The 13,886-nt window shown below is 40.5% G+C and overlaps 2 protein-coding genes across 2 annotated transcripts in view; one reads left to right on the top strand and one right to left on the bottom strand.

Moving 5' to 3' along the window:
* BicD (protein bicaudal D) overlaps nucleotides 1–13,886 on the top strand; it is a 61,441-nt gene that overhangs the window by 41,202 nt on the left and 6,353 nt on the right. The window contains exons 2-9 of the mRNA XM_065232906.1: nucleotides 3,608–3,973; nucleotides 4,031–4,168; nucleotides 4,228–4,385; nucleotides 4,453–4,760; nucleotides 4,832–5,025; nucleotides 5,086–5,297; nucleotides 5,364–5,830; nucleotides 5,896–6,070. Coding sequence (XP_065088978.1) covers nucleotides 3,608–3,973; nucleotides 4,031–4,168; nucleotides 4,228–4,385; nucleotides 4,453–4,760; nucleotides 4,832–5,025; nucleotides 5,086–5,297; nucleotides 5,364–5,830; nucleotides 5,896–6,070 — 2,018 coding nt within the window. The remainder of the gene's footprint in view (nucleotides 1–3,607; nucleotides 3,974–4,030; nucleotides 4,169–4,227; nucleotides 4,386–4,452; nucleotides 4,761–4,831; nucleotides 5,026–5,085; nucleotides 5,298–5,363; nucleotides 5,831–5,895; nucleotides 6,071–13,886) is intronic.
* LOC135710340 (tubulin beta chain-like) lies at nucleotides 1,006–2,402 on the bottom strand. Its single transcript, XM_065232860.1, has 2 exons — nucleotides 1,860–2,402; nucleotides 1,006–1,800 (listed from the first exon to the last, which is right to left on the bottom strand). Exons 1-2 carry the CDS (start codon nucleotides 2,379–2,381, stop codon nucleotides 1,006–1,008), a joined length of 1,317 nt encoding a protein of 438 aa, XP_065088932.1. The 5' UTR covers nucleotides 2,382–2,402.

The following is a 13,886-nucleotide window of genomic DNA, read 5'->3' as shown; positions in this document are numbered from 1 at the left end:
TGCCCACTGTGCATTACCGGGGTGTAGGATTTTATTGTTGGAAGGAGATTCTCATTGATCCTGCGGACTAAGCGTAAGTGTCTCTGCTTACAGGTTCGCTCTCCGTTTTTGTCCCTTCATACAATGGTAAATTGGTGTTGTACAATCAGGTGTTGTACTTGATCAAGTCGTACGAGATGGATAACAGTCCACTGTCTAATAAATGTGCATGCAACAATTAGTGGTTTCCTTTACATACATACATACATACATAAAATCCCGGCTGTGCCGACTGGGATTGAACCCAGGCACTTTGGTGTGAAAGGTAATCACGCTTACTACACCACCGGTGCCGCTAAGTTGTTTAGAATTACTGTTATGGTCGAAAAGCTGAAATTTTCATCAACTAATTTTGCAGATACACTATAAAAGAGGACTTACAAAAATGTTCACGTTACTTCAAAAGATCAGATTTATGTAGATTATTTTTGTCGAATGTAGAATTTGGCTAACTGCTCACTGAGCCGACATATTTTCATTATATCATGATAGGATTTTGAGAAATCTAGATAGAGCTGACGTTAAGGCGTAACAGCTTTTGTAAACAATGACTTCACTCGCTGATTTCTAGAAATTCAAGGCACGCCCGCGCAAACCAAAATAACCATCGAGTAGAGAAAGACTTCCCCTACTCGAGATTTATTCATGGCCCTTATTACCGATGTAACTTTACGGTGAAGTGACAAATTATCACTCACGGTGAAGTGATTCCCATTTGATTTACACGGCAATCACTTCACTGGTCACTATCAATTCGTTTTCACCATGAATTGACACTCGTAAAAAGGGACCTATTCTATACGTATAATTCACACGTCATTTTAGGGCATGATTTGCAGTTATGTGAACACATGATTGTGAAGTGAAACTTCACATGAAAACTACTTAATTAGTCCATCTAGCAATATCACGAGCCTTCCTCGTACAAGGTATAGGAACTTCTTTATTTCAACAACATCCCACAATCTAATCATCGTCATGCATTGATCCAGCAGTAGCTTCACCCTCTTGACTTTCATACTCCTTGATCAAGTCCTTCAAACTCTGCTCGGCATCGACGAATTCCTTCTCCTCCATGCCTTCCCCGGTGTACCAGTGAAGGAACGCTTTTCTTCTATACATAGTCCCAAATTGATTCAACAGGCGATTAAACAACTGAGTAATAGCCGTCGTATTAGCAATGAAAGTGGCAGACATTTTCAAACCTCGCGGTGGGATGTCGCAAATAGCCGTTTTTACATTGTTTGGAATCCAGTGTAAGAAAGAAGCGCTGTTCTTCTGTCTAACATTGGCCATTTGCTCTTCGACACTTCTAGTGGAAACACGTCCACGGAAAAGTGCTGCCGCTGTCAAATATTTACCTTTCGTTGGCAAACAAGCTGCCATTAGGTTGCGCTCGTCGAAAATTTGGTGGACCAATTCCGGTACCGAGAGGTTTTTGTAACATTGGTTTTCCTTGGACGTTAGCGGTGCGATGCCCGGTACGAAAAAGTGCAATTTTCGATATGGAACCATGTTGGTTAGGAGTTTCCGGAGGTCGGAATTCAGCTGACCAGGATAACGAAAACTGCAGGTGATTCCGGCCATCGCCATTGAGATCAGGTGGTTTAGATCGTCCAGGGTGGGTTTCTCGATCCGCAGCGTCGTCATGTTAATGTCGTACAGAGCTTCGTTATCCAGGCAGAAGGTTTCGTCACTACAGTCTGTCATGGTGTTTAGAGCGAACACCGCATTGTACGGTTCAACTACCACTTCGGAAACCTGAAATTTAAATGTCGAGTCACAATATATCGAAAGAGATAAATATTTAGTTCATCTACCTTTTCCGATGGAATGACACTGAAGGTGTTGATGATCTTTCGAGGGAATTCGTCTTTCAAATTCTCCATAATTAGCGTTCCAAGTCCAGACCCCGTACCTCCACCGATCGAATGCACTAACTGGAACCCTTGGAAACAATCGCAACCCTCTACCATCTTTCTTGCTACATTCATGATCCGGCCCAGTACTTCCGCCCCTTCCGTGTGATACCCTCTGGCCCAATTGTTGCCCGCACCCAGTAGTCCGTTGACCATACTTTCCGGTGAGAACAGCTTCCCGAACCTGCTGCATCTTAGTCCCATCATCGCTCCCGGTTCTAGGTCGGCAAATATTGCCCTCGGGACAAAGTTGCAGCACGGAGCCTCCTCAAAGTACACGTTGATTCGCTGCAGCGGGAGATAGTGTTTGCCTACAAATTGACCTCGTTCGTTTAGGCAGTGCTCGTCGCAAATTGTTTCCCAGAACGTTTGGGCAATTTTGTTGCCGCACTGTCCCAAGTGGAGGGCGATAATTTCACGCATCGTTAGAAATTTGGATGGATAGTTGGGGCCGAAATTCGATTTTTTTTGTGCGTTGCCGAATGCAATTTTCGATTTTCTGACAAAAATTACGGCATGCCTACTGCGAGGATGACTGTTAGAACTACACTCAGGTCTTTTTTTACACGGGGGATACGGTCCGTGTAAAAAAAAAACCTACGAGATTTTGATTTTTCGCATGCTTAAATGTTTTTAAAAAATCGGATTTTGATGCCATTTGTAATTAAAGCATGATATGGTCCATATAGACATATTTTAAAAATTTCTGTATTTACACCAAAAATTGTGATTTTTTTTTTAAGTATGCCATTCGATTACAAATAGCTTGAAACGGATAATGTGATTGGAATCAAGTCGATAGGTTGTATCGTTGTCGAGAAATCGTTAAAAACGTACCGTGTAAATCGTGGAAAACCGTGTAAAAAAAACCGTGTAAAAAAAACCGCGTAAAAAAAAACCGTGTAAAAAAAGACTTCAGTGTAATTTAATAAATTTCGATCGTTTCATTTTTCATTGAGCAGAATTTAAATTCAATCAACAAGTTTTTTTTTTTTTTTTTTTGTCTTTATTTTAGAGATTTTTAGCCTGAGGCTAGTTCATCTCTTCAATCAACAAGTGGTTTATTTTGTTGTAATTGTTTTGATGCAAATGCAACATCAGTTTGCATGATTAGAAATCAAGCTGACCTCACATCTGGCTTGTGCATTCTTCCGGTGAATCACAACTCACAACAACCTATTTTCATATTTTAATTGTGTGCTGGCCCGAATTCCTGTCACATTATATTCCAAGTCTACCTGAAGTACCATCGTACCATGCAATTTTCACGAAGAAACAAAAACAGCTGCCGTTTTGAATTCCTTTGGCTAACATGAATAACCATTCTGGCGAATTGTGCATGTCGTTTTGTTGTCGCACTCATACATACCTACTTTTTTTATAATGTCCCTCGAGAGCTTTTTCACACTTAGAAGCTGTTGCAAACAATTGAAAAGTGCTGAAGCGCACTCTCTACCTTTTTTCATTTAGTGATGAGGTAAAGCATTGCAACAGGATGTCACCGCACGTGTGAATGCACATTCATCTTCAACATCACCATCAGAGCTAGTCGTAATTTCAGCTGGAAGTAGTAGTAGTTGGTTGAATTCCGGAAAATAAAAGATTGTGCAATTCATATGTCCTTTTTTTTGCTTTCTTTTATCCCACAGGCATTGAATAAGTTTCAAAAGTCACAACAAGTTACCACCAAAAGTGGCATCGAGCAGGAGGATGCTTTGCTCAACGAGTCTGCGGCGATGGAAACGTCGCTCAATTTGCAAATCCTGGAGCTCGAGAACGAAACCAAACAGCTACGGCATGAGCTGGAACGGGTCACGAATGAACGAGACCGGATGCTGCAGGAAAACTCGGAAATTGGCCGAGACAAATCCGGTGCGGAGGCGGAACGAGCCCGGCTAAAGGCCGAGCTCAAAGACATGAAGTACAGGGAAACACGAATGCTCAGTGATTACAGTGAATTAGAGGAGGAGAACATCACCCTTCAGAAGCAGGTGGCCAGTTTGAGGAGTTCACAGGTAAGTTGAAATGACACCGACACTAAACTTGAGCCAATGCTAATAAATTTGTTACAGGTGGAATTTGAAGGTGCCAAACACGAAATCAGAAGACTCAGCGAAGAAATAGAGTTGCTCAACTCGCAAGTGGAAGAGTTGGCTAGCTTAAAAAAAATTGCCGAGAAACAGATGGAAGATGCATTGACCGCATTGCAAGTAGGTTTTATTTCTGCCTTATGAACTGCTGCATTTCATAACAATCACTTCCTTTGTAGATCGAACGCGAAACGAAATATGCACTGAAGAAGGAGCTTGATACACATATCAATCGGGAATCGATGTACAACATTAGCAATCTGGCAATCAGTATACGGGGAATGGAGGAGAGCACGCTGAATAGCAGCGATTGTGAAGACGAAATGCCTACCTTGAAGTACGTATGGAAGTCAATGACTGTTCTGGTGTGTGATTTTCCTTAAACATCCTATCACTTCCAACAGAGACTCGACACTCAAACGATTGGAAACCCTGGAGGCGGAAACAGCGGACCTGAAATCTCCGGACGGTACCAAGGTCGATCTGTTCTCGGAGATTCATCTGAACGAACTGAAGAAACTCGAAAAGCAATTGGAATTCATCGAAAACGAGAAGCTCTGCTTGACTGTCAACCTCCGGGACGCCCAGCAGAATCTGGACAAGAGTCAAAACGAGATGCAGAACTTTATGGCCAAGCTTACGCTTTTGGCTGCCCACGTCGATGCGCTAGCGAATCTCAAGAAGCAGATTGCGGCCGAAGACAAGTTCGCAAGTATGTATCTATCTGTTCTATAGAAATTGACAAGTGCGACAAATTCGATTTCAAATTACCCATTTCCGCAGATGTGTCGAACAACAAGGACAAGGTGATGAACGACAAGCTGAACGAAGCCATTCTGCAGTACTCGAATTGGTTCACGCTCAGTTCGAAGGAAATCGATACCTTGAAGGCCGATCTAGTCGAACTGCAAAAGGGTCTGAACTGCTCAGACGCCATGGCTGTGCTGCGTAATGAAATTACCAACCTAAAGAATAAGGTACATTTGCATTTATCAGCAAACTTTGATAAACTAACTAAAACTAAATGTTTCTTCCAGTTACTATCCTCAGAGCAGAAATCGCTGGATCTACACAGCGACGTTCAGGTACTGACAACACTGTCACAAACCGCAGGCCAAAGTCTCAACTCCACCCGTAGCAATCTGGTATCCCTCAGCGACGACCTCGCCCAGCTTTACCATCTGGTTTGCACAGTCAACGGCGAAACACCTAATCGTGTCCTGCTGGATCACAAGAACGACGATCTAAGGTTTGTTGTCCTACTGGTTTCCATTTCCTTCTTCACTCTGATCACACATCTTCATTCTACCAACAGCTTCGACAACGACTCCCTGTCGGCAATCCAGTCACAGCTTAAATCCGATCTCCTAACCTCAAAGCCGCATGTTTTCGAGGACCTGCAGGCGCTGAGCGATGCTGTCGAGATCAAGAAGTACGTCGACACAATCAGCGATCAGATCAAGTACCTCAAGAAGGCCGTGGAGCACACGATCGAGCTGAACAAGGACAAGGTATCGGACGTGGCCGCGGGTGACAAGGATGCCAAGGAGGAGATTGCCGACCTGCATGAACAGATCATCAAGCTCAAGAGTCTGCTCTCGACGAAGCGAGAGCAGATCGCCACCCTCCGAACGGTACTCAAGTCGAACAAGAACACGGCCGAGGTTGCGCTGACGAACCTCAAGTCCAAGTACGAGAACGAGAAGCTGGTGGTGAGCGACACCATGTCCAAACTGCGAAACGAACTGAGGATTCTCAAGGAGGATGCCGCTACCTTCTCGAGTAAGCTGACCGTTTTGCGTCACTGTTTGGAGATTAGTTTGATTTAATTCTTTCTATTTTTTTAGGTCTCCGGGCAATGTTTGCTGCTCGCTGCGAGGAGTACGTTACGCAGGTTGATGAGCTGACGCATCAGCTGTCGGCAGCCGAGGAAGAAAAGAAGACTCTGAATCAACTGCTGCGACTCGCCGTGCAGCAGAAGCTGAGCCTTACCCAGAAACTGGAAGAACTGGAAATGGATCGGTACGTATTTTTCAGTCTAGCCAGCATGTCATTTGATGAGTTAACATGTTTCGTTAGAAGCGTTAGGTTCCCTATAGTTGTTGGAGACTCCATAAGCAACTATAGGAACCTAAAGAGTGTTTACCCTATAATATTTCCGTCCAAGGAAACACAAAAAAAAAACCAATTCTAAAGTTCCTGGCAGTGTTTTAAAGTCAAGACAATTCTAAAAAGAACGTTAAGCTTGCAAATTTAAGTTCCCATACTTAATGATGTAGCCCTCCTACTATATCTACGCGCGACGGAGAAATCCTTTCCATAGAACTCGATTTTGAGCTAATCGACAGTTGGTGGTTGCGGTGGTGTGCTATTTATCTAGCCACGTTTTCACCCCTTTGGTCGTTATCACTACGAAGTTCTTGATTTGCCGCCGGCGCTCACTACTACAGAGAAAAAAACATCATTGAAACTTGTAACGACAATGTAATCGAATCAAGAAGTGTTTTCTGAACAGCTAAATAAAAAAAAAATGAGCTAAATCAATTAAATAATTAAAGTTCGATAAGCCGATTTCGCTTTATTTATCGGTTTCGGCCGCTAAAGCACACCATAACCTCAATGAAGGCCTATTTCGCGCAGCAAGTGAGTTGAGGTGACTCGCGTTCACTAATGAGGTGACAATATAGTCACCCCATGTGAGGTGATTCTTTGTTTGATTTGCACGGAAAGTCACCTCACATAAGCGAACCGGGAATACCGGGAAATATCCAGGAATTTGAAAAGTAACCGAGAAAACCGGTATAAATCCGGGAATTCGATGAGAGAACCGGGAAAAATAAATTAACCACACCATAGGAATTAATGTTTTAACCAGAATTTCAGAATAAACCAAAAACAGAGTGATTCTTTTTACCAAATGAATGCTTTCTCTATTTGCTGCATATTTTTTTTCATATTCCCGTCTTATTGTTTTTAGAATTTAATCACTCAGTTTTATTACAAATTGATTTAATTTTTTTTGTAGTTTCAATTTCAGATGTATAGTGCATGGTCCTTAAAACAAAATATTGAAGATGCTGGACTTAAGGGGGTATTCCCAATCTTTTGCCTTTTTTCGGCCTGTTTTTCAATTAATTTTTTTTCAAGGAAAATGAATAGTAATGCGCCTAACTCTTTGGGATTCTTGTTTATTGAACATTAAAGTTTACAAATAAATTTTTTTCGACATAAAAAAAGACATTATTGACGTCACAAAATGGCGACAAACAGACCACTGTTCGCCGCAAACGCCTGGACGGGCGAAGACTTTTCTCTGGAACGGCTCTACTGAAACAGATTTCGTGATGAAATTAATAATCTGCATAAGATTCTCTGGAGCTTCTCCCGTTGGCAGCAAAAAATCTTGCAAATTAACAAAATGGCGGCCATATGAAAAAACAGGCGATTTTTAGCCCGCTTTTTTGCAACTTTAAGGTGCTTCAAACAATGTTAAATGTTAATATTTTTGGCTGAAAGTGGAAGAAGCTCCAAAGAATTTAATAAGAAACAAAATGCGCAAAGATTCAAGTCAATATCTCTTATAGTTTCTGAGAAAAATCTTCGCCCGATAAAAAAAATGTGGTTTCGAGAAAAACGCGTTTAAAGTTTTGACTTTAGTTAAAACCATTTGGGGGTTCTTACCATTAGTCAGCTATGCCTGGACACCGAATTCGCTGATCGGAAAACGGCTTGGGGGGATGAAAGTATATAGTCTAAAGTACAAAAAAACGTGAAAAAAAAAATTTGATTTTTTGAAAAAAAAAGATCGGGAATACCCCCTTAATAAACAAATATTTGTAAAAAAACTGAAACTGAACTATTCTTTTCCGGGGTTTTAATTTTATTCAAAATTCTCATATGAATTCCAGAATTAACTTGTAATTCTGATCTGAATTATCATGGATTTCTTCTGAAATTAATCTGAAAACGCTCCGCGTAATAATTATAACAACATAAATCTTTCAAAATTTTATTTAGAAACTCCTTGGTTTGCTGGCTACGAAATATTTCGCTGCGATCAAAACACGAATAATAGTAGGAAAACTACTGGGGGAGGCGTCCTTATCGCAGTTAATTCCAAGCTGAAAGCAGAAGTTATCGAGGACGATTCCTGGAACAGGGTTGAACAAGTGTGGGTGGCTATTCAACTTGGTGATCGTCAATTGCTTCTCTGTACAGTGTACATCCCTCCAGATCGAACCCGTGACTTGGAGCTTATTGACGCACATTGTCGATCCGTCTAGGCCGCTTCAGACAAAGCAGGCCCTTCCGACGAAGTTATTGTTCTTGGCGATTTTAACCTATTGCATGGACTCCAACCCATAGTGGTTTCTTTTGTCCTGATCACGAGCGTTCATCTTTCCACGTAGGAACCATTCAGCTCCTGGACAGTTATAGAACCGCAATTCTGTCACAAATCAATGGCCTATTGAATGAAAACAACCGTACCCTGGATCTCTGCTTTGTGAGTGCTCGTGATACAGTTCCTTTCCTCTCCACGGCACCCGAACCTTTAGTCAAAGAAGTACATCATCACCGAGGGGGGCGACACATCTAAATCTCAATTCTAGATGCTCAACAAATCTCACACTAGTGAATCAATCTTCGCAAAATCTTCTTTCATTTCTCGCATCTACTTGCATCGCCCATAATATTTTTGCAGGAAATCTTCAGAATTGTCATCAATCTTCTTTCTATCTACTCAGCGTGTGCGCAGCAAAGCACAGCAAAACACAATTTTCCCTGCATCGTAGATAGAGTCGCCCCCTTCGATCATCACCCTGTTTAGTTATCGTGATCCAAAATAATATTGTCCATGATTTCACCAGCACTCCAAACGCTGTGTCATACGACTTCCATAGAGCTGACCATCGCAGTATCGTCCATGTGCTTTCTATCCTAAATTGGGACGTCAACATTACTGCACAAACCTTTACTCACGTCTTGGCATATGTCATTGACAGACACGTTTCCAAAAAGATCATCCATCTCGAATCTCGCGTCCCGTGGATGACGAATGCTCGTTGAAAAAAACTAAGAAGGCTGCTCTCAGAAGATTTACTAAACTCCGCACATTGCCGCTGAAATGCTACTATGTCAGACTCAACCACGAGTATAAGCGGTTAAGTCGTCTCTGTTTTCAACGCTATCAAAGGAGGATTCAACGACGGCTAAAATCACACCCGAAATCCTTCTGGAACTTCGTAAATGAGCAACGCAGCGAAGTCGGCTTACCTTCTTCCATGATTTTTAATGGTGAAACTGCTGACAATCAACAAGACATTTGCAACCTGTTCTCAGCCAAATTGGCTAGTGTGTTTGAAGACGAGCAACTCTCCGCTAATATCATTACTTCCGCGGCCAGTAATGTTCCTTTGGTCAACCAAACACTCAGCATGGTCGAAGCCACTACAGATACGATTTCTAGAGCAGCATCTAAACTTAAGACTTTAGCTAAGGCTGAACCTGATGGTGTTCCGTCGATTATTCTTAAAAAGAACATCACTTGTTTTTTAGATCCACTGCGCCGCATATTCCAGCTCTCTCTTTCCAGCGGCATCTTTCCATCTTGCTGGAAGACTGCCTGCGGATATGTTTCCTGTTCATAAAAAGGGAAGCAAAACTTTTTGAATTGGTTGTCGTAGAGTCCCTAAATGCGCATTGCAAGCAATATCTAAGTATAGATCAACACGGATTCATAACTGGGCGTTCCATAACTACGAACAAGCAGTGCCTAACGTCTAACGTTATCTACACAGATCTTACTGCAGCCTTCGGTAAGTTGAACCAAGAAATTGCGATCGCTAAGCTTGATAGGCTAGGGATCGGTGGATATCTTTTGAGATGGTTTCGTTCATACCTCACGGAGCGCTAATTGACAGTAACTTTGGGTACTTGTCGCTCAGCAAGCTTCTGCGCAAAGTCCATTGGTATTTCTCCTTTACCTACTTCGACGACGTTCACCATGTTATCACTGAGCCACGATTATCGTTTGCAGACGATCTGAAAGTTTTTCTGCGCATCCGCTCACTCGCCGACTGACGTTCTCTCCAAAATCAGATTGACATCTTTGCTGACTGGTGTAGTCTAAACCGACTGGTGGTCAACCCAGCAAAGTGTACAGTTATTACTTTCTCACGCAAGAAACAACCGATTATTTTCAACTACAAACTACTAGGCGCGACTATCGAACGGGTGCATTGCGTGAAAGATTTAGGCGTTTTTCTAGAGTCAAAGCTGACATACTCACACCATATATCGTATGTCGTCGACAAAGCGTCCAGAACTCTTGGCTTTGTCTTCAAGATTACTAAGAACTTCACAGACATTTACTGCTTAAAATCGCTCTATTGCTCTCTCGTACGATCTACGTTGGAATACTGCTCTGCAGTCTGGAGCCCGAACTACAATAATGGGGCCGAGCAAATTGAATCTGTACAACGACGTTTTCTTCGCTTCGCGCTCCGTAAGCTGCCTTGGAGATACCCACTTCTTCTTCCAAGCTACGAGAATCGCCGCCAATTTATCAATGTCGCGTCCTTACGTATCCGAAGAGATGTTTTCAGAGCCTTAACCGTCGCCGATACTCTGCAAGGAAGAATCGACTGCGAAGCAATTCTACAACAAGTGAACATTAATGTTCTACCTCGATCACTACGCAACAGTCTTATGCTGAGACTTCCACTTCTTCGAACTAAGTATATCTTAGAGAGCGCTATTTACGGCTTGCAGCGAGTGTTCAACCGAGTAGCGTCGATGTTCGATTTCCACTTGACACGGAATATGCTTCGCCGAAGATTCTCTGCCTTTTTTGCTGACCGAAGGCGCTTGATGCCCAACAGCTAAGTGTAAAATTTAAGACTTATACATTTTTAGTAACTTGACAATGCTTTCCTAGCTATTTTCGTTTGTAACTGTAGTAACTGTACTATACGTAGTCTGTATAATCTGTACTTTTTTTTACAACACACCATTGGGACTATTTCTAGTCTGTTGATGCAAACATAACAAATAAACAAATTTCTTTTTAATTATTAGCAATAAATTTTGTTGGAGCTCTGTGATGAATCTTTCACACTAGGGTTTTAATTATCGCCAGAACACTCTTAAAACTCTGTGTCTTTTTGAATTATTATCATAATTCTCTTGGAATTCTTCTTTTTTCTCACGGTTTCTCACTAGGGCTTTAAAATCATAAGATGTATCGAGTTTAAAAAGTGTTAGAATTAGATTTTTATCTATCTCGTATTTAGAATACATAAAGTGACTCATAGAGTAGATTTTTTTTTTAGCTGTAGAAAATACTTTCTGTGATTTTGCTTTTATTTTTCCCACATACGGAAAATGCGTTACAAAAAATGCGTATAATTTCGTTTTTTGTTGAATATTAACAACCGAAAAATTTCTATGATTTGAACAGGGAAAACCTTGAAAAACCCGGGAATTTCAAAATGACAAGTCACTGGCCACCCTGTCTATTTTAGCTACAGGTAAATCAAACAATTGCAACATTGCAAAAAATAAATAAATTTAATTGTTTGTTTTACTAAATTAAATTTATTTTACATGAAAAATAAACAAACATTTGAGGGAGCATGTTTATGTTTTTTGCTATAAATTGATGAGTTTCATAAAGGTGTCGTATGAAAATCAAGACCAACAGTTGAAAAGGCCTCAACTTCATTTTGTAAACAAGCCTTGTAAGGCCATTTTTTTCGCGAACCGAAGTCCGCCAAAGCAAATCAACAAAATTAACAGGTAGGGGAAATTCTCGGCAGCCCTAACTTTGCACCTTTAGAATTGATAAAACGATCCATAAAATATTGAAAAACGTTCCATTAAAAACATCCAAATGATCCATAAAACATCGGAGAAAAACCCTAAAAAAGTGTGGATGATCCATAAAAAATATCAATATTATCAATATTTTATTTGAAATTTAGCAACACAATTGTAAAAATGTACCACTAAATTTCTAAATAATGAGCATTGGAATTGTACGAATTACCCATAAACATATTGCAATTGATCCATAAAACATTCAGCAATGAACCTTAAACTAAAAAGTGATCCATAAAAAATCAAGTTTGCACACTTAAAAATATAGGCATGATCCATAAATTAGTCGTATATTATTCATGTTTAGGACACTATTTTTAAAATTTTGATCCATAAACCTTGAAAAATTGATCCACTGCTTATCTACTTAAATTTACTGTCCTGCCCGTGTATTTAAGGTAGATGTGCGAAGCGACGGGCAAGCGTCTAGAATTAGCTTCCAAAAGAAGATTCTATAATAATATTCTTAAGACGTTTCCTATGGAAGCTTCATTTAGAAACTTTTTAAGAAGCTTATTCTAGACGCTCGCCCATCGTTCTGCTCTTCTGACAAAAAAAAAACACGGGCAGAACAGTAAATCTGAGTAGCTACGCAGTAATGTAGCAATTTTCCAAGGTTTATTGATCAAATTAAAAAAAACATACATATGTATATAGATCGAGATATAGACTATAATTGGAACACATCAAAATAAGCACGTCTACCAACAACTGGAACACCTACCCTAGGTATGATCCATAAAATTAACATTTTTTTTTTCATTTTTTCTTAAGAAGATTATTATAGAAGCTTCTTTTGGAAGCTAATTCTAGACGCTTGACCATCGCTCCGCTCTTCTACCTAAAAACACGGCAGGACAGTAAATCTAAGTAGTTAAGCAGTAATGGAGCAATTTTTCATGGTTTATGGATCAAAATTAATAATACAGTGTCCAAAACGTGAATAATATACGTCTAATTTATGGAACATGGCTGTTCGGAATATCGGGATAACCCTGTACCGCCAAACCCAGTGACAACCCTGTGGGAGATTCAGAGAGCTACGGTAACGGTCACTGTCAGAAATGACAGACGTCAGGTTTGGTTCAACGGAACTGTGAACTCACAGTTCCGTTGAACCAAACCTTAGATAGGTCGGAGTATGAACGAGAAAAAAAAGAGGAAAAGAAGATACAGTTCCAAACCATCTAAAAAACGTTTTACAGCTAAATTATTTTAATTGCCTAAATTTGTTAATAACCAATCGTTTAATTAAATTGTATTTGTAGTGAACTAGCTACCAACAATCAATACGAAACTAACGATTTTTTATTGGCTAACTACTTGACTCGCCTATTGGTCCCAAACAAATCGATTAACGTACCCCATTCTAGTCAAAATTCTAGTACTACACAATGTTTGATTTGATTCGCTATGAAAGTTTGACAGCTAAAATGAGGGGTTCGTGAATTTTCTCGTGTTTTATAGGGGTGCATCGATAAGCTTGGGACCGAAGATAGTACCAGAGCTTAGCTAAAAAGTTGAGCACAGTTCTTCGGGACCTTCTGGTCTTAAAGTTACCTCTATGTAACTACTGAAGTAGGTTAGTTGGAGGTGGAATTCGTGCAAATATTGAATTTAATAACCCTATATTTGCTTAATCTAGATACTACAATTTGATCCTAAAATCTGGTAACCTACAATTTGTTCCTCCCACTCAGCCTCATATCGCTTTTCATGGAGGAGTTTCTCTTCCTCCAGCGCTTTCTTATTTGCGCTTTTCTCCTGCAGCAACTGGTCTAGGGATTCTTCCAGGCTGACCACATTGGTACTTCCTTTTCCAGATTCGGTTGCGGCATCACTCCTCACTCTATTATTTCTGCTAGGTGGTTTATTTGAGACAGACTTCTTGGTTCCTTTTGCCACCTTATAAGCATTAAGATTGATTTTGATTTTATATTAGTTTAATAAAACCTATTTC

Source organism: Ochlerotatus camptorhynchus, unplaced genomic scaffold (assembly GCF_037179485.1).
Source record: "Ochlerotatus camptorhynchus isolate MF236.1 unplaced genomic scaffold, CSIRO-AGI_Acam_v1.1 ptg000379l, whole genome shotgun sequence".
Lineage (NCBI taxonomy): Eukaryota > Metazoa > Arthropoda > Insecta > Diptera > Culicidae > Ochlerotatus > Ochlerotatus camptorhynchus.
This window is presented reverse-complemented; position numbering and strand designations above follow the sequence as displayed.

Excerpts from the sequence above, each read along its gene's own strand:
- LOC135710340 (XM_065232860.1), bottom strand. The coding sequence starts at position 2,381 with ATGCGTGAAATTATCGCCCTCCACTTGGGACAGTGCGGCAACAAAATT. Across the intron at positions 1,801-1,859 it reads GTGTCATTCCATCGGAAAAG|GTTTCCGAAGTGGTAGTTGA; the intron begins GTAGATGAACTA and ends TTTAAATTTCAG.